Consider the following 19,607-nt stretch of genomic DNA (forward strand, 5'->3'; position numbering starts at 1 on the left):
TATTTTTTCTCCTTTTTCGCAGTGCTGGGATAGAACCCAGGGACTCCCACAGCTAGTGTGATTTCTAACCCTTCACCTGCCCTGAGGATCTTAATGTAATTTCTGTGTCCACCTGACTTTGGCATTTGTATGCAGTGGGTTTTGATCTCTTACTTTATCTGAGCCCTTGCTCCATATTGTCATCCTGTACTCTATAGACCTCTTAACTCTACCATTTATGTAGGTGATGGCTAAGAGCTGGGCTCTGATTAATTTCTGATTGCTTCACTTAACACCCATGAAAGTTGTCCACAACAAAATGGGATCACTTAGGTAAAACCCTGACATAGTAGAGCCAGGAAGCCAGGAAGAAGGAGCCCGAATGCACATATTCCTATGGCAAGAAGTATCACAAGGAATCCCTGTAAACTGCAGTATTCCAGAAAAACCTCTTGCACAAGGATACTTGCCTGACAACGGCTGCCTCTGACCACGAGCTAACACCAGCTCCAGCAATAAAGTCCCCATAACCAATGGTCTTTGGTTCAAAACAGCTTAAATGAACTACTCCATTTCTTTTAAATCCTTCCTCTCTTCCCATCTTCTTCGGATGCACCCTGGGTCTACCACAGTGTGCATGTCTCAGATTGCAGTCCCCTACGATTCCCAAATAAACCCTTAGCTCCGAGAGTCATGGTATCTCTGTTGCTTATTTCAAGTTTGCACACCTGTGTAACCTTGAGACCCTCTCTACTTGTCCTGAGGAGTAAAGAACACCATTGGCACTGTGCCCCATGGATTGAAAGCACTCTGTAAATCTTTGTTGTCCCTCTGTCCCACTTACTTCATGCACCACTTCCTCCCCAAAGAACTGAGCATCCTGGGTTGAGACATCTGAATTCAGACCACCTTGCTGCCATTGAACCAGAGAGTTTAAATCTTTCAAGGCCCAGCTGTTCGACTGCATGCATTTAACAGGTCTCTTAAGCAATGAGAACTCTGGCATGATCTCAGGGTACAGTCAGAAAAGTGTGCCATGGATACAACATGATTTCCTGGGGGCCCCCCCCCCATGACTCCGTAGCAGAGTTGGGAAGGAAACTCGGCTCCCCGTGTCCACTGGTCACCATAAACCTTGTAGATTTAATTTTTTCCATATCATCATAAATCTTTCTCAGTTCTGCCTTTGCCCCAAGTTTCACTTTTGATTCACGTTCTCCCTCTTACATCTATGCCCTCTTCTCTTTTCTCTGCTTTTCTCCTTTTTGGATGGTGATTTCATTTTCATCCCTTACTTTCTCCTATAATAGGCTCCCATTTCCTTTATCCTAAACCCCACTCTTTAAAAATAAAAGTTCATTCCACTCCTTATTAGCAGGGCCACCCTCATCATTTGGATTGCATTTCTCTGCATCCTTATTACAATTCCTTAAAAATGAGGAAGCCATTGCATGTTTGAAGCTCTGTAAATAAAAACTGATCCTCAGCAGGAGCTCCTTGCAGGCATATTCCTGGCTCTCGGGGGCACCTTACATCAGAAAAGTCTCTCTGGGTCTTGATTCCTGAGAGTGCTGGCCAAATTCTGCCCCTCTGACATGAATCTGTCCTGTGCTTCCTTTGGGACTGGGGCTACTTTTCCCACAGTGCTGTTCGTATGTCTGTGTTATTTCTGGATGCGGGTCTTCAATGACCTTCCAGAATGGAATTTATGTGCCTCTACATCTGAACTTCAAAGCTTTGGACTTGTGATCCCCTCTTGCTGTTTTCCATGAATACCCCACATCTCCTGCTCACAGTTGTTGCCCCAGTCATGGGGGGTAATTTGTCCACAGGGGGTGTGACTCATCCATGTCAGAGACAGCTTTAAAGAGGACAGGCCTGAGGGTGACCCCCACCAATGCTGCTAAGCAGCTGAGTAAACTCCCTGTAGCTGTACCTACTGTTTATACTTGGGAAAGATGACAATAGAGTTTCCTTCTAACTCTAAGCAGCCAGGGAAGCAGGAAAGACGGTCTGTTTCCCATTTTAGAAATCTAAGATTTTTACCAAAAATGTTTGCTAAACTAGAAACGAATTTCATTCCTTTGTCACGGGGTTGTCTTTGGTAATCTCAAAAGGCAGTGTGTCATTATGGAAAATTTTTTCAGTCAAAACTAAGTCTCTCGCCTTGTTCTTGTACCGGGTTCTCTCACTGTCAGTGTGTGACCTGGTCACATGATTGTAACTGAGACTCCAGAGTCTTGATTTCCCCAGCTGTAAAATCAGATAATGATACTGCTCTATCTAGCTTTTAGGATTCTTAGGAGGACTGATTAAAAACAAGTAAACGAAAGTACTTTGTACTTATTTAAATGTACACTGTTAGTACTGTGATGCCCATCTTTGCATAGGGTGAGCATCTCTCATCCAAAATGCTTGGGGCCAGTATTTTGGATTTAGGGATACTTTCACCTACGCAATGAGATTTCTTGGGGATGGTTCCCAAGTTGAAACACAAAATGTATTTTTATTTCATAAAAACCTTATACTCATAGCCTGAAGGTATTTGCAGGCCTTCAACAATACAACAATGCCTAAATTTTATACAGAATTTTTGATGCACCTGTGTTTTGATGGCACCTGGGGTCAGGTGTGGAATTTTCCAAATGTGGCGCATGTAATGGATCGAAAAGTCTCAGATATTGGAGCATCTTGGAGTTTGTAATTTTGAGGTTAGGGATGTTTCAACCTGTTCTCAATTATAGTAAGATATTTCAGTAAACTGTTTCAAGCACCAGAAGATTTGAATCATTCCATGGACCAAATATCCCTCCCTGTGGTGGGAGTCCCAGGTCACTTCATTCCAGAGACCCCGGGAGGTGAACTCAAATTGAGGTTTTCCCTGAAACACTCAAAAGATGACTGCTCCCAAATCTGACCTCCCAGGACAAATAGGGGGAAGAAAGAAACTGCATATCATCTTCATAAAGCCCCTGGAGTTATGTTAGTTGAAAACTGAAAAATATAACACTATTCTGCAGGAGGTGCACATCTGTAGTCTGGGCTATCAGAAGACTGAGATGGGAGGATCACTTAAGCCAGGAGTTCAGGGCCAGCTCGGGCAACTGTCTCCTTTAAAAAACAAAAATAATAATAATAAAGATTAAAATTCCCTTTGGCACCCATTGGAAGGAAAGGACTCAAAGAAACCCAGCTGTGAGTTGTGCTAGCATGAGTTTAAATGTCACTGAACATATACCCAAGTCACACTGTCCATCTGCAGAAAGACTCAGTGCTCACCCTGCAACATTTTAGGGGCTTAACTAAAAGAGAAGGACAGATGACCACCCAGAAAGGGGATTTTACAGGCAATAGCAATCACATGATGATTTTCAGATCATAATTTAAAAAAATATATGTAAGCAAGTCACAACTTTGTAAATGCTCACATGGATCCTGATTTTAACCTCATCTTAATCCAGTTGCTCCCAGCTACCTACTTTCTCTCTGTAGAGTATATTCGACATAAAGGAAGCTATTAACTAATAAATAGCTTCATCAATAGATGAAACAATGCAATAATAGACTAAATGAATATTGAAACAAATGAAATGATATCAATTTATAATTTACATAATTCTAGAAAAATTTTGACATGACGGCAGTCGGAAGTTGGTGAAGTTGAGTGGCCTCCTCTGTTCAGATGACTCCTGATGTCCCCGCAGAGCCTTATCCCATGTTCATGCTTCTCATAATTGTACCATGGCCATATCCTACATGGTGTCACACCAATGACTTTGGCACTTTTTTTTTTTTATTCCAACACTATGACAGGACAGAGTGAGCTACACAGGACAGCTCTTGAGTCACGGTGCCATTTTGTCTTTCTTTCAGAGACTCTGACCTATTTTTGCTGGACACCCGTGTCGTGTGGGCCTCCGAAGAAGGCTGGCTGGAATTTGACATCACAGCCACCAGCAATCTGTGGCTGGTGACACCACAGCATAATATGGGGCTTCAGCTGAGCGTGGTGACTCGAGATGGTGAGCTGTGATTGTCCTACTCCCCAAATCTGGCCCACGGTCTTCATTCCTCTCTTGTCCAGCAGATATGGTGGAACCCTGGTTTCTAGTCCAGTTCTTGGCTCCAGCATCCTCATTAACTTGTTCCCTCCTGGCTGCTATGAAATACCCAAAGCTTCCCCTGCCATGTAGTAAGGACTTGGAGATGGGCTTAGGCCATGTTCCCCAGGGTTCAAGATACAGGATGGGATCAGCTTTCACAGGGAGAGGCACATGGGGGGACATTGAGACATAGAAAGGCAGGACCTGCCATTGAAATGCTAGCTGTTGAGTGGGCTTGGGGGACCCTGTGGGTACCCTCTCCTCCTGCTGCAGCAAAGATTAGGTTCCCTGCTGCTGATCCAGCCTGTGTAGTAGCCTCACTAATTGGAAAAGAAATAAGATCAGAAAGAAAGAGTGAGCTCCTTGAATGACGAACAGAAACAAGAGAGCTGGGCATCCACTCCACTCTGTGTTTGATTGTCATCTTTTTTGAAGGAGCATTTTGATTCTGCCCAGCCACAGTGAGCCCTCTGAGGTTGGAGAATGCACATTCTTTATTCTTAGCATGCAGGAGACCAGGAAGGGTCCCTTGGTTATGTAGCTGCAAGGCTAAGGTTCCAGGACATGAAGAGTGGCATGCTTTGGTTTGCATTAAAGGTCTCCACATCAATCCCCGTGCTGCCGGCCTGGTGGGCAGGGATGGCCCTTACGACAAGCAGCCCTTCATGGTGGCCTTCTTCAAAGTGAGCGAGGTCCACGTGCGCACCATCAGGTCAGCCTCCGGGCGGCGCCGACAGCAGAGCCGGAATCGTTCCACCCCGTCCCAGGACGTGTCCCGGGTCTCCAGCGCTTCAGGTAGGTGTGACCGGGGGATGGGCTTTGGCCTTCATGACAACAGTGGCCGTGACACCTGCTCAGATGTTGAACAGCTTCTACTTGGAAGATAGAGTGACCTGTGGGTGACCCATGGATGAGGGTAAATTGAAATATCTAAGTGGGTTCCGGGCACTCAGAGCAGATCACTTGTTACCCAGAGACTCAGGTACAGGCATGGTGCCTGATTATCCAGGAAAGCCTCTTGTGGTTTGGTTAGACTTCTCCAGCCCTGTTTTTGATTCCCATCAAAATCATGGAAGCATCTCCATTTTTATTTCAAGTTGCATCATACCTGGGAGCTGCAAGGGACAGGTTGAGTATCCCTTATCCAAAATGCTTGGGACCAGAAGTGGTTCAGATTTTTTTTTTTTTTCAAATTTTGGAATATTTGTGCATACATAATGAGATATCCAAGTGGAGGGGACCCAAGTCTACATACAGAATTCAGTTTTGTTTCATGTATACTTTATCAAGTAGCCTGAAGGTAATTTCATACAATATTTTTTTAGGATCGTGCATGTTTTGACTGCAACTTGTCACAAGAGGTCAGAGGTGGAATTTTCCACTTGTGTCGTCATGTTGGTGCTCAAAAGGTTTCAAGTTTGGGAGCTTTTCAGATTAGGGATGCTCAGCTTTTACAAAGAAACTTCTTTTGTTGTTGTTCACTTGTGTCCTATGGACTTGCTCTTGGCTGGACGTGATGGGAAGTCTGCTTCAAGAGCCTTCTTACAGTAGATTTTATTAGCTCACTCCACCCGGGAGTGCAGGGGATCTAGTTTAAGGCATGGCTGGTTCTATGGGGCTCAAATGATCTTGGCAATCAATCAATCTCTCAATCAGTCTATCTTGTTTTCTATTTTCCTTTGCTGGTGACATTTTCAGAAACACTATATACATTGGCCAGGAAGGTGACACACACTTCCTGGATTTTATCCCCCTTAGCAACCTCTGTCTCAGACACCGAGTCCCTCTCTTGTGGTAGTTTTTGCAAAAAGTCATGTGCCCCTCCTGCTGGAGCTAGGGTATAGTCAACCTCGTTCTGCACAGAACACGTGAAGTCCAAAGGGCAAGAGAGGGAACAGCCCCACTGCCTGGGTGTCAGTTCTGTGGTCCTTAAGAAATGTTGCTTCTGAGGCTTTGCCCCGTTTGGTGTGCCATGGAGCTCCACTTGTGGAGACTCGGAGGAAAGGGGGAGCAGAACTTCCCTCCCGACAGCCAGTCACCTGGCTTTAAGTAGTGTCAAATCCCAACCCAGACACTTCTTGCTCGAGAGCCAGGTTTTGTAAGTACTGGGTTTTCTTTGAAAGTTTAAATAGCCCCGGAATCAAGCATGAAGTTGAAAATTTGCAGAGGGATTTGGATTTGCAACCAGAGAACTGAACTTCCCTCATTGCTACCCTGTGACTTGGGACTAACCTAACTGCCTGTGCTTCAGTTTGCTCATCTGTGAAATGGAAATGAAGAATACCTTGTAGATTTGTTAGGATTAAATGAAACATGTTAGGTCTGGTTTATCCTAGCACTCAAAGATTAGCTATATCTGTTTGAAGGAAATAGGTACTTTGAGCATATGCTGGGATCTCTGGAAAGGAAGCAAAATACTGCTGGAAGATAGATATATATTTTCCAGGTGGCTGTTTACAAATGTCACTTTAAGTGCCCAGAAAGAGTTAATGCACTTTCCTAAAGTACCCAATTTTTCTTTGGAAAGAAGTGTCCCCTAAATTTTAGGCTGTGACCTAATAAGCCGGCTCTTTTCCCAGTTGCTTGGATGTGGAACTTGAAGATCCACCACCCAGTGTGGTGTGACATTTTGTTTCTTGTCATCCTGGTGTTTCTTGGAAGCATCTCACAGCATGGGTGTTCCTGTGTTTACCACTGGAAACAGTCAGGGTTGGGGTTTTGCAAAAAGAAGAAAAAGAACTGCTGGCTTCCCACTTTCCTCTGTGCACTTCAGAGGCGGCCTGCTGGATGGAGTTAATAGTCCCTTTTGCTTCAGGGCATGGTGACGGAGTCTGCCATGGCAGGCTTCAAGTCATTCATGAACTGTGGTCACTTTGGTACCCGGGACCTCAGACATGGAGGCATCTTTTGAAATGCTGATTACTCTTTAAAATGAAAATTTCATTTGATTGATTCAATGCAACCCCCTAATACACACACCAATTTTTTTAAATTAAGAAAACATGTTGTCCCTGATTGGGTTTTTGCAATGTCACCCAATTATTATTTTTCAAGTCCCTTTCAATGTTTTTTCCCCCCGATTTGATGCATTGAAATTAAACATGGATATTAAAGTTGATCTAATTTATAATAAGTTGCAAGTGTCTCAGTTTTTTTCCCTTGGTCTCCTCACTCCCAACCCCCCCAACCCAGTCCTTCCAAATTTGCTCTGCTACTTTCAGAAGTCCAGGGCAAGACAGTTTAGACCTCACTGGTGTGGTTTGGATGTGAGGTGTCCCCCCAAAGCTCACGTGTAAGACAATGCAAGAAGGTTCAGAGGAGAAATGATTGGATTGTGAGAGTTTTAACTAGTCCCCTGATTGGGATTGACTGAGTGGTAACTGAAGTGGTGGGCTGTGGCTGGAGGAGGTGGGGATTGGGGCGTGGCTTTGAGGTATACATTTGTATCTGGTGATTGGAGCCTCTCTGTCTGCTTCCTGATTGCCATGTGAGCCACATCCCTCTGCCATTCTTCCACCATGATGTCCGGCCTCATCTCCAGTCCTGAGGAATGGAGCTGGCCTTCTATGGATCAAGACCTCCAAAACCGTGAGCCCTCAAGTAAACTTTTCCTCCTCTACGGTTGTGCTGGTCGGGTCCTTTAGTCACATGTGTAAAAGCCCCAAGAAAACATTGCTGCAATAAAAACTCCTCTCTCCTAAGACCCTCTTGAGTGATCCAAGGAACCGCTCACGTTTGGTCCCCTGAAGTGCAATTTTATATGTTCGGCTCTTTATTCTATTATTGAAGTGGACGTGCAGAGGAAGAGATTGCACTGCAAGAAGGGTTTTCCAGAAAGGTGGCCTTGCACGTGGGGAAATGGGCGTCTGATCTTGCGCTCTCCCTCCAGGCTCCCCGGGGGTAAGGAGGGGGGCAGGGGTTGCTGAACCTTTGTAAACAAGTTGCTGAGATGGAAAAGTTGCTGACTCCCATAGGCTTTCTCCTTGTAAATCTTCTGGAAGGTTGAAAGAGGAGATTCCTTGGCCTCTGCTGCCCCCCTTCTTCCACAGTGTGCTCTCAGAGAATTGGTACTTCTCCACCAAAGCAACCACTTGCAGAAGCCCACCAGGGATTGTCTCATGTCTGGATAAAGAAGTGAACATCGTTCCTCAAATTGCCTGTCCTCAGGGTGAAACATGGCAAGGAGATCAGTGGCTATTTTAGGAAGCGAGTTGTGTAGGCTTAGGGTGGCCAGATGGGTCTGCAACAAGGGAGTAGCCAAGAGCCCATCTGCTGCCTCCCGCCACCCATCAAACTACTCTAACATTTGTTCCTGGCTTTCAAGCTGGGCTTTGCAGGCGCATGCACTGGACAGGGAGTTAGGGACGTCTCCCTGTGTGGTTTTCATGTGTCCTTGCCTCCTGCAGCCGTCTGCTCCCCATGACTGATGGATGCTGGCCCGGTTGCGCTCCTCCAGAGGGCCTGGAGAGCTTCTGGACAGTACCATTTACTGTCCTTATGCATTTCTAGTGCCGGACCCAGCTGCCCCTTTCCGCCCAGTGGAGACGCTAAGGACCCTGGCAATTCTTTCCCAGCCTCCAGTCCTTAGCAGCCTTCTGTGCTGTGACACCCCACCTTTGGGTTCTTGAACTCTGGGCTTGGTTCTTACTCTACTTGCTGCTGTTCTCCCTCTTCCATGGTCTCTCTCAGGGTTCAGCATTTTGTCTCCTGGGTGACTGCGTGATACTACTCGGCCAATCCATCCCGAGGACCATGACAAATGGCCTTGAAGGATGATTCTGTTTGGTGGTTCTAGGTTCATATCTAAGCTACTTTTCAGGATCTTTCCAAGGCTTCTCTGAGAAGGAGGAGGTAGTTAATGCTTTTTCAAATCAGCTTGTGAGGCTGAGGTTTTCTGCCATGTCAATCAAGTGGCTGCTGACACTGTGACTTGGAATATGTCATTGTCTGGTCAGATGGTAGTTGAAGATGTTATCTGTCACTTTTTTTTTTTTAACAGTGTGTTAAACTGGAATCATCTCTTTTGTTCTTGATGTTTATATTGTTACTGCCCAACTCTGCCAACTGTCTGAACCAGCAGCCCATAAAGGCTCTATGTGGCTAGGCACAGTGGTGCACGCCTATAATCCCGGCAGCTCACGAGGCTGAGGCAGGAGGATCACAAGTTCAAGGCCAGCCTCAGCAACTTAGTGAAGCCCTGAGCAACTTAGCAAGAACTTGTCTCAAAAGAAAGGGGAGGGGATTGTGCTGGGAATGTGGCTTGGTGGTTAAGCACCCTCAAGTTCAAGTCCTGGTACAAAATAAATAAATCCTATGTGTCCTTTGGCTTGTCTGTCATTGCTCTGATGCTATGTGGGGACATTTCTTTCTTAGCATCTTAAGTTCTCCTATTTCTTTCCTACCCACTGAAACTTGTATCTTTAAGGTTTCCAGGGAGAAATGTGGCTTTGGTACAGTTGGGAATGCCGTTGACCTTCTAATTGATAGTTCATCTCCTATTCCTTAATATTCCCAGTTGGGACTGTTCAGTATGCTTCCAATGTGAGAAAGAGCCGGAAGTCATCTCTTGAAGAACTCTTCATGAACTTGATTATGATTATGCAATCTTTTGCTATAGATTTCAAGGACTTGTAGTCCACAGAGAGGAACTCAGTCTTAGAGTGTCCCTAGTACTTGGTCATTGGCTCCCATGGGTTAAGGGTGCCAAAGCTGAGTGGGTCAGCCCACCATGGACATCCAGGGCTTGGGAAGAATAGACATGGTTTGGGACTGCAAATTATACCCTTTAGTTCTTCAGAGGAGTTGGAAATTTTACTTTGTCATTTTGATCTTAAATTAAAAATTTTGAGCCTGAAGCTTGGCCTCCCAGAGTCCTGGTTAAGAAATAGAGTCTTGTTCATATCGTTCTAAATGAAATCAACGTTAGTTCTCCACGGATGTAAAGGACAGATGTGGAGTTGGCAATTCCAAAGACAAAATAATTTCAAACTCCACATTTATTATACTAAACTCTCCTTCACCATTAAGCCTCTTTAGAATAATGATTATCAAGGAGTAAAACAGACTAGAAAGTTCCTTTGTAATTCCTTCCTAGGTGTATCCTTTGAAATTATGAAAATGACCAACAATGTTGAAGGAGCATCCTTAACCTGAAAATCCAAAATCCAAAATTGCTCCAAAATCCAAAACTGTAAAAGAAAAAATCTTTATTTTATTTATTTATTTTTATGTGGTGCTGAGGATTGAACCCAGGGCCTCGCACATGCTAGGCGAGTGCTCTACCGTTGAGCCACAACCCCAGCCCCCAAATCCAAAACTTTTTGAGCATCATGCCAGCACTCAGAAAGTTTCAGACTGGATTTTTGGATTAGGGATACACAACTTGATAAAGACTATACAAATGTTCCCAAACTTGGAAGACTCCCAAATCTGAAACTCTTCTGGTTCTAAACCCTGGAAAAGGGAGACTTAGCCTTAAAGAGACATAAATGGCTGTTGTAAGATGCCTAAATAATTCACCAACTATGACCAGCACCTAAGAGAATCCGGGGGCTAGGTAATAACTCATCTAGGAAGTGACAGCAAACAGAAGGTGCTTAGAACATACAGGGGTTAGGGCTCCTGCTCTTCATAAGAAGCCTTTGGCCGTCCTTAAGGGGATTAGTTCCATAGAATTTTATGACCACAACAGAAGTTCAGGAGACACCAGAGTCCCACTATGACTAATCAGAGCCTCTGAAATCCTGTTGCCTCCAGTGCTAACCTTCCAGGTCATAAAACAAAATCTAGACTCTAAAAATCAAGCTGTGCCCACAACCTTTTATGAGATTATTGACACCAGAAATCAAACCCCCCATGTGATCCCCTGGCCTCCCCTAGTGTGGGTGACACAAGGAGCTGGCACCTCCTGCGTGTTCCTCAATGGCCGCATTGATTGTGCAAGGTCAGTGGGAGCCAGAGGCTTGTTTCGGTTCAGATGGGGCTGATAAGGCCCAGAGATGTGGAAAGAGCAGCCAGACCAGTGGAGACAGAGGTGCCAGTTTCACAGCCACTATTTTGTCCTCGCCCTTGTTATTCTGGGAGAGGAGAGAAATAAAAGCAGTCAATTGTTCCCTTTAAAAAACAAGCTTCCTTTGGGGAGAATTTCTTGTCTGAGCTCAGAAAAGCTGAGAAAGGCAGGTGGAGCATGTCACTTTGTCCCGAGATCTCGTTACAGCGGGTGGTTTTGCTGGCTATGTGTGACCTGCTGAGCTGGTAGAATCTGAAGGGTCAGCCCACGGTGGACCACGTAGCCCCTCTGCTTTGAAAGAACAGCAGGTGGGCTGCCCAGGGGCCTGGGACCCGGACTGGGCCTTTGGCTGCTGGGACTCAGTGTGTCTGCTTTCCTGGAGCTCCCCCCAACCCCGTGACGCAGCAGGCCTGGTGGCCCTGGGGCACGCAGTGTAGCTTCCCTACCTGTCGCCTGCTTTAAGAGTCAGGGTGGTTGCTGTGCCCTTCTCTGCTTATACAGGGCTCATGCCCCTGAGGACTTCCTGTCCTTGGGTGACAGGAAAGACAGCATCGGGAGCCTTTCACTGCAGCTAAGGATCTGGCTTTGGAGATAAACCAACAGTCTGAGCTCTCCATCACGCGGCTCCTTTGCTCGTCACTGTGTGTGGGGATCTTCAGGAGGATCCGACACAAAGGAGGCTGGAGGAATTTCACCCAGACAGCCCCCTAGGGCTGCGGGACACAGTCCTCATGAATCCGGGGTACAGACAATGTGCAGTTACGTGGCTGCCCTCGGGGGTGTGGATTCTGTAGGGAGACGCTGCTCTTGCCAGCTGTGCCCTGCGGGGTCAGGAGCCCGCCCCCGGCACACACATACTGGGAGACAGGGTCTCTCTTTGCCGTCTTCTGTTTGCTGTGACTGGGGCATCCCCCACTGTCATATGGGCTCCGGCACCCCATTTGTTTGCTCCTAAATCTGTCCAGAATTCCAACTGGGCTGCTGGACACCCACCCTGCGCTCCACTCTTGTAAGACAATTGTGTGAAATGATCAGAGGGCCAGATTTCTCTTTCTGCGTTCAACATGGAAGAAGCCAGATCCCGTGAAAGTCTGTTTTAAGATCAACATGGGGACTTCATGCAGCTGTGTCCCAGGGATGCCTGGGGAGCCCTAGGGTCCAAGGACAGACTTTGGATCTGAGTGAGGTAGTGGTGTCACTTGCAAGTGAGCGTCTCAAAGGCCGCAGCTCCCATTCTGATGTCCACAGACCCCCCTGGACAGCCGGCGGCCTGACTTGGTGGCTGCGACTTGGGGCTCTGGACGGTAGTTTAGAATGACACTCTGGAGATCCCAACCATTTGGCCCCAGACCATCCACAAGTCAGACCCGAGAACCACTGCCCTCGGGATTGTGTCACTGGTGCTGGGGCTGGTGTTGCTCTGAGTTTTCAATTATTTTTTGGTTTTTTGCTTCTCTCCAGTTCTCCAGCTTCCGCTCTGCCTGGCCCTCAAGTGGCGCACCCACTGGGACAGAGCTCTGTTAACTTCCTTTCTCCCCCTGAAGGGGATGTGTGCTTATTAAATTTTGTGTGCACATAGACTCCCCATCTAAGCAAATATCAAGGGAGGTGGAGGTGAGGGGGAGGTTTATTGGCCATCTCTGAAACTATAAAAACAAAACCAAACCCAACGTGGCCCTGTGTGACAGCCCGGGGTACCCACCCTTGACCCCTGGAGCAAGTCTTCCGAGGATCATCAGCCTTGATGGATATTTACATTCTTGGCCAGATCTTACCATGGAGTTATAAGGAACTTAAGCATGGCCTGAGAGTATCTGTAGGAAGAAAAAGGGAGAGTTGAATTCCTCTCTTTCCTCTCTCTGACCCAGTCCTTGCTTCATAACAAAAATGCCCAGGACAGTTCTAACAGAAAGAGCTGTGCTCCCTGAGAACACTCACCTCCTTGGGGGTGTCAGCTCGGCAGCAGGTGCACACAGCCAGATCTGCAGGGAAATTGGAAGCAAAGTCCTTCGACTCTGTCATCTTGGCTCCATCCACCAGAGAGTCGCTAGAGATCCAGACACAAAGAGTCTGTCCTCGTCTGTGTCCTGAGGAGGATTCTCCACCATCACCTGGGTGTCCTTACAGCTCAGTCCGATTCTGACACAGGCTACCTGGAGTTGGTGTAGACCCACAGGTTAAAGAGCAAGGTCCCCAGCAGGCTGTCCACGGGAGGGGTCCTCAGGCCACCCACACTTATGTCTGACTTTCCTACAAATTAGGGGGTTTCCATGACCTCCTTCCTTCATGTTTCAGAATTTGCTAGAACAATGTATAGAGCTCAGAAAAGCTCTGTACTTGGGATTACAGTGTTATCATAAAACTGTTCATTAGAAACAGCCAAGTGAACAGACCTTATCAACCAGGTGGTGGGGATGAGGACTCAGAACTTCCACACTCTCCATGAACACCACTCTCTCCGAACATCAAAATGTTCACCAACCTGGAAACACCACCGAGCCTTGCTGTCCAGATCTTCATATAAGGTGTCTTAGTCCATTTCATGTTGCTATAACAAAATATCATCCATCCATCCATGGGTGGACTGGATACTTCACAAGAAAAAATAGGGTTATTTTAGCTTACCATTTTGGAGGTCCAAAAGTCCAAGTACAGTTGGCCACGTCAAATGAGGGCCTCACGCTGTGGCATAACATGGTGGATGTCTTTATGTGGTGGAAACACATCCAAGAATAGCAAGTGGTGCATACAGCAGAGACCAAACAGCTGGGGTGGACTTGCTTCAGAGTAACTCATTCACAAGGTAAATAATCCAGTCCTGAGAGCCCTAATCCTCTCGTGCAAGAGGGACATTAATCACTTAATGACCTCCTAACAGGCCCCATCTCTCAGTACTGTTAAGTTGGGGACCAAGTTTCAGCCCATGAAACTTGGGAGCACAAACTATATCCAAACCATTGCATTGGGGTTTCATCACTGGGTGCAAATGATTAAGTCATTGGCCACATGATTGGATCCAATCTCCAGTCCCTTCCTGTCTTCTCCTCAGAGGCAAGGCTGGCCCAAGTTCTAACCTTAACCCTCTAATCATTGCCCCTGTCCTGAAGCTACCTAGGGACCGACCATGGGCACGTGTCTAGGGGCTTCACTGGCATAAAAAAAAGTCCCTTCTATGGCTCAGGAAATGCCACAAATTTTCAAAGCTCTGTGCCAGCCACTGGGGACAAAGGCCAGACATATTCTTTATGTTTTGACACTGCCTGTGTCTGCCTGATCTCAGATTGAAAGTCTTTATAGAAATCCCTGCTTTATATGTGGCTCATAGTTGTAAGGTTGACTTCAGGGAGATTTTGGTCCCCAGAATAGAGAGTATTTTGGAAGAAGCTCATCTTAGGGGAACACAATGAGTTTGGACAAGGATATTCCAGATGAGACTGTAAATAGGGGATCATATAATTTATTATCTAATCCAGGACACCTTCAAAAGTAGAAGGGAACCAGGACCTCTAAGTCCTCAGCAGATTGGCCCCTGCACCGAGCAGGGAAGAGAGGGAGTGAGAGGGTGGAGGGCTGGAGGGGCTTCTCAGGAGCAGGCCTGGAAGAGGCATGCTTCCCTTCTCCCCCATGTTTGGGGGCAGAATCCAGGCACCTGGCCACCCCTAACTGCAGTGGGAAATGTCACCTGGCTCTTTGCCCAGGAGGTGCGTAGAGGAGGTGGATTTTCAGTGCACACTTAGGCAGCCTCTACCAGACCCTTCCTGGGATGTGCCAAGCACGCTTGTTGCGCAGGGCCTTTACCTCGCATTCCCACTGTATGGACCATGCTCACCTCGCTCCCGAGGTTCCTTCAGGACTCTGCGTAGAAGATGCCTTAACAGAAAGCCAAGTGGTCAGCCTGCATGAGATGGTGAGCCCACTCTTGACCTGTGCTCCTCCTCTAGTTACTAAATAATAACTTAGCTAGTTGGGGCTTGTGCTAGAGTTCCCAGAGAAATGGACCAAGATGGTGGATGGATGGATGGATAGATGGATGGATTATTGTAGGAATAGGTTCATGTAATTATGGAAGCCAAGAAATCCTACTACCTGTGGTCTGCAAGCTAGAAAATCAGGAAAACTATGGGGTCATTCATTTTAAGTCCACAGGCCTAAGAATCAGGTCAGCTGATGGTGAGTCCCAGTCCAAGGCCAAATACACACCAATGAAACAGGGCTGTAGGTATAAGTCCTGGAGTCCAAAGGCCTGAGAACCAGGAGCTCTGATGTCTTCAAGCAGAATACAGATGACTCATCTCAAAAGGGAAGAGAATCTGTCTTTCCTCCAACTTTTTCCTTCTGTTTGGGCTGTTGGTGGATTGGCTGATGCTCACCTCCATTGGTGAGGGTGGGTCTTCTTTACCCAGTCCGTACATTCAGATGCTAATTTTTTTCCAGAAACATCCTCACAGACAATTGCATCCCCTAACCCAGTCAAGATGACCTAAAATTAAACATGCTCTTGATTGCATGTAATAGTCATTGACTCCAACTTACAGATACCTGGGAATTCACCCAATCAACAAAAGAGCTGGAAAGACCAACTGGAAATCAAAGTCCATCTCAGGTAGAGTTACAGGGACAACATGCGTTGGATACCAGCACTGAGGCCATCACCATGGACCCTGGCTGCCATGCCACCCATTCAGGATTTCGCCTTCAAATCACTTCCTCAAGTTATATACTCCAGAGTAGAGGCATTTGGTTGGCTTTGATGCAGTCATGAGCCTGTGTTCCATCTGCTGGGAGACAAGGAGGAGAGCTATCTGTGATGAAAAAGGGTGCTCTGATTCCCACCTACATAGGAATTCCTCCAAATGAGAAGTGTTCCTGAAAACTGGACGATGAAAATAAGCAATGCCCACCATGACCACCCATAGCTGAACATGAAATTCTATTGATGGCAAAATTTTTATGGTATTATTTTAAACGTGTGTTTTTATACGTGTTGCTGTCACTCTCTATTCCTCTGTAGGTAATTTTCTTTTGATCTCTGGGTTACTTTTCAGACCTTCTCTGTGTTTGATAACAACTTCACCAAACGTGGCTGAACGGGAATTTATTTGTTCTTCCCAGAATGCACTGTGCCTTTTCATTCAAAGATGTTGTCCTTTCTTCGGTTCTAGAAAATCCCCAGCCATTATGGTGTCAAATACTACTTCTACCTTGTTATTTTTTCCAGAAATTCCTGTTAAAAATATGTTGGACTTTTCATCCTTTCTTATCATCTCTTTACAGATAGTCACGTTTTCTGCCAGTTGACTCTGTGCTGAATTTGAATATCAAATGCGTTGACCAGTTCCTTCATTCTCTCTCCAGTTATACTTAATTTGATGTTGAATTCATTTAATTTTTATTTTCAGTGGTTATGGTTTTTAGGAAGTCCTATTTGCTCCTTTTTCACATCTGCCTTTTCTTTTTGCATACCTGCCTTGTTCTTTTTCTACCCCTTTGATTGTCCCCTCTGTTATTTTAGATCTTCTTTCTTTTTAACTTTGTCCAGAGGCAGACTCCTGCAGTCCCTGTGTCTCCTGTCTCTTACACTCCAACTTCCTTCTCTTAGGTCTATTTTTTGTGTGTTTTGTGTGTGTGTGCTGATTCTCTTTTTGTTGAGGGGTTATTTTTATTTTTTCTTTATTTTCTTTATTCTAATTTGTTACATATGACAGCAGAATGCGTTGCTCTGCATATTATACATATAAAGCACAATTTTTCATATCTCGGGTTGTATACAAAATATATCCCCCACCATTCGTGTCTTCATACATGTACTTAGGGTAGTGATGTCCATCTCATTCCACCATCGTCTTTATGCCCATGTCCCCTCCCTTCCCCTCCCACCTCTCTGCCCTATCTAGAGTTCATCTAATCATCTCATGCTCCCCCTCCCAATCCCACTATGAATCAGCCTCCTTATATCAGAGAAAACATTCGGCATTTGGTTTTGGGGATTGGCTAACTTCACTTAGCATTATGTTCTCCAACTCCATCCATTTATCTGCAAATGCCATGATTTTATTCTCTTTTATTGCTCAGTAATATTCCATTGTGTATATATGCCACATTTTCTTTATCCATTCATCTACTGAAGGGCATCTAGGTTGGTTCCACAGTTTAGCTATTGTGAATTGTGCTGCAATAAACATTGATGTGATTGTGTCCCTGTAGCATGCTGTTTTTAAGTACTTTGAGTATACACCGAGGAATGGGATAGCTGGGTCAAGTAGTAGTTCCATTCCCAGTTTTCCAAGGAATCTCCATACTGCTGAAATAGAAAAAGCAATCATGAAATTCATCTGGAAAAATAAGAGACCCAGAATAGCTAAAGCAATCCTTAGCAGGAAGAGTGAAGCAGGTGGCATCACTATACTAGACCTTACACTATACTACAGAGCAAATAGTAATAAAAACAGCATGGTATTGGTACCAAAACAGGCCGCTAGACCAATGGTACAGAATAGAGGACACAGAGACTAACCCACATAATTATAGTTATCTTATATTAGACAAAGGTGCCAAAAACATACATTGGAGGAAAGATAGCTTCTTGAACAAATGATGCTAGGAAAACTGGAAATCCATATGCAACAAAATGAGGGGTTATTTTTATTAGGAGGTCTTTGTCTTGTCCTACAGTGGGGGTTTATACTGAGAATTCCTGGTGCCCTGCACTGTGAAAATTTCCTTCTAGGGTGGTTTTGCTTTTTCATCTCCTAGGTGCTTGGCATTGAAGTTAGGGTGGAAGGCAGTGGGAAGACTGAATAAATTTAGAAATAACAAACCACCTCAAAGTGTTGGCCCAAGTCTCTTCTCTATATAGGTGACTGGCCTGAGTTGCTCCTGTTTCTTTTCCTTACAAATCTTGAAATCTGCATGCTCTCTCCTGATTCAGGGCCAGGAATTCTGGCAGTATGCGTGTAAGAATCCAGTTCAAACAGGCATTTGAAAGTTAGGTAATTTATTGGCTCATGTGGTTGACAAGGGCAGAGGTGGCGTGTCCGTGACGTGGGCTCTGTAGCCACTGAAATCATATCAGAGGAAGAAACTTTCTCCAATGTCTTTCCCTTACCTTGCATCTCTGCCCTCTCTAGAACTGTCACACACAGCTACCAGGTTGATGGAGCCTTTAGAATTACACTTCTAAATATTCTCTAGCTGTGCCTTGGTAAATCATCATCATCATCATCATCATCCAAATCATTGTGTTTTAATCTGGCTCGTTCATGTCTCCAATTTTTCCTCCCCGGACTCCCCTTTGCAGATCCTCAAATCCATTCCAACAGAGCTACACTTTTCCTGTTCCTTCCACCCTGAACGGTTCCTCTCTAACCCCAGTGGTATTTACCTGTTGACATTGACCTTATCCATGACTTTTATGTTCTGAGTCATATCTGAAGGACTGGTATACGTGTCTCACGCCGTCCCTTTGATTCTCTAAGTTCTCAGAGGATGGAAGTCATGTCGGATTTATCTCCCTACTTCCTATGGTGCCAGGCAGCAGGCATGTCACTGAAGGGCTGCTCCTATGGGCCTAGATGAGTTAAGATGCTCAGACCTCTAGCTGGCCAATCCAGGCTGGAGGTTCCTGAATTGCGTGGGGCAGCTACATGAGCTTCGGCAGATTCTCACCAGGAAGCACTGGCTTTGGAGTCATGCTGTTAGTGCAGTGTAGGAGCTGAACCCAGCTCCATCCTGGCAGTGCAAATGGAATACAAAACAAGAGAGTGTGCCCCCTGCACCATGTCTCCCTGTCCCCTCCCCCATTCCTGGGCCTCCTTGTTGGGCTCCACTCCCTAAGACTTCCTTCAGGATACCCTCCTGGCCCAGCAGCTCTCATCAAAGACTCATACAGCTTCAGGATGGTACATGCTTGAAACCAGTGAATCCTGCCTGGCCGTCAACTGCTAGTGAAAATACGATGCCTTCCAAGTCCAGTGGGCATCTTGTCACATCTCTCTAGAGGCTCTGCATACAGCAGGTGCACCACATACATAGGTTGCCTTAAAGTGTCCATTTGAGCCAAGAGTATGCCCAGGACTGACCCCAGAATGGACAAAAGAGAGCAGTCCAGAAAGCATTCAAGCCAACAAGTGGGAACCCAAGGGAGTCATTGAGTGACCCTGTGTGTCTACAGTGGCCTTGTGCAACACCATTCTAAGCCTGGTGCAGTGCCTGGCCTGTCGCAGGCTCTCTGTGTCAGTTTTCAAGTGAAGGAATGAATGAGTTAATGGGCGCATCTTCTGATCTCCTCCAACAGATTACAACAGCAGTGAGTTAAAAACAGCCTGCAAGAAGCATGAGCTGTATGTGAGCTTCCAAGACCTGGGATGGCAGGTGAGTCCTCTGGACAACAGGGAGGGCAAAGGTCCAGCAGCCATCACCATAGTCCCGGAGCTTCATGGGTGAGAGGACTCCTTCTGTAGAAGTCCCAGGAGCCCTCGCAAATTTTCATGCTTCTGGAATGAGACAGAGGAAGGCCT

At 45.9% G+C, this 19,607-nt stretch overlaps 2 protein-coding genes across 2 annotated transcripts in view; one reads left to right on the forward strand and one right to left on the reverse strand.

Annotated features, from left to right (window-relative positions):
* Positions 1-19,607, forward strand: part of Bmp6 (bone morphogenetic protein 6) — a 164,547-nt gene that overhangs the window by 142,762 nt on the left and 2,178 nt on the right. Inside the window, exons 3-5 of the mRNA XM_046453607.2 lie at positions 3,853-4,001; positions 4,680-4,877; positions 19,385-19,461. Of these exons, the coding sequence (XP_046309563.1) occupies positions 3,853-4,001; positions 4,680-4,877; positions 19,385-19,461 (424 nt within the window). The remainder of the gene's footprint in view (positions 1-3,852; positions 4,002-4,679; positions 4,878-19,384; positions 19,462-19,607) is intronic.
* Positions 17,138-19,607, reverse strand: part of Txndc5 (thioredoxin domain containing 5) — a 32,119-nt gene continuing 29,649 nt past the window's right edge. Inside the window, exon 10 of the mRNA XM_058582388.1 lies at positions 17,138-17,389. Within this exon, the coding sequence (XP_058438371.1) occupies positions 17,306-17,389 (84 nt within the window). The 3' untranslated portion in view covers positions 17,138-17,305. The remainder of the gene's footprint in view (positions 17,390-19,607) is intronic.

The sequence above is a fragment of the Marmota monax genome, unplaced genomic scaffold (assembly GCF_021218885.2).
Source record: "Marmota monax isolate L192 unplaced genomic scaffold, Marmota_monax_Labrador192_F-V1.1 WCK01_AAM20220418_F8-fsc00029, whole genome shotgun sequence".
NCBI classification, from domain to species: Eukaryota; Metazoa; Chordata; class Mammalia; order Rodentia; family Sciuridae; genus Marmota; species Marmota monax.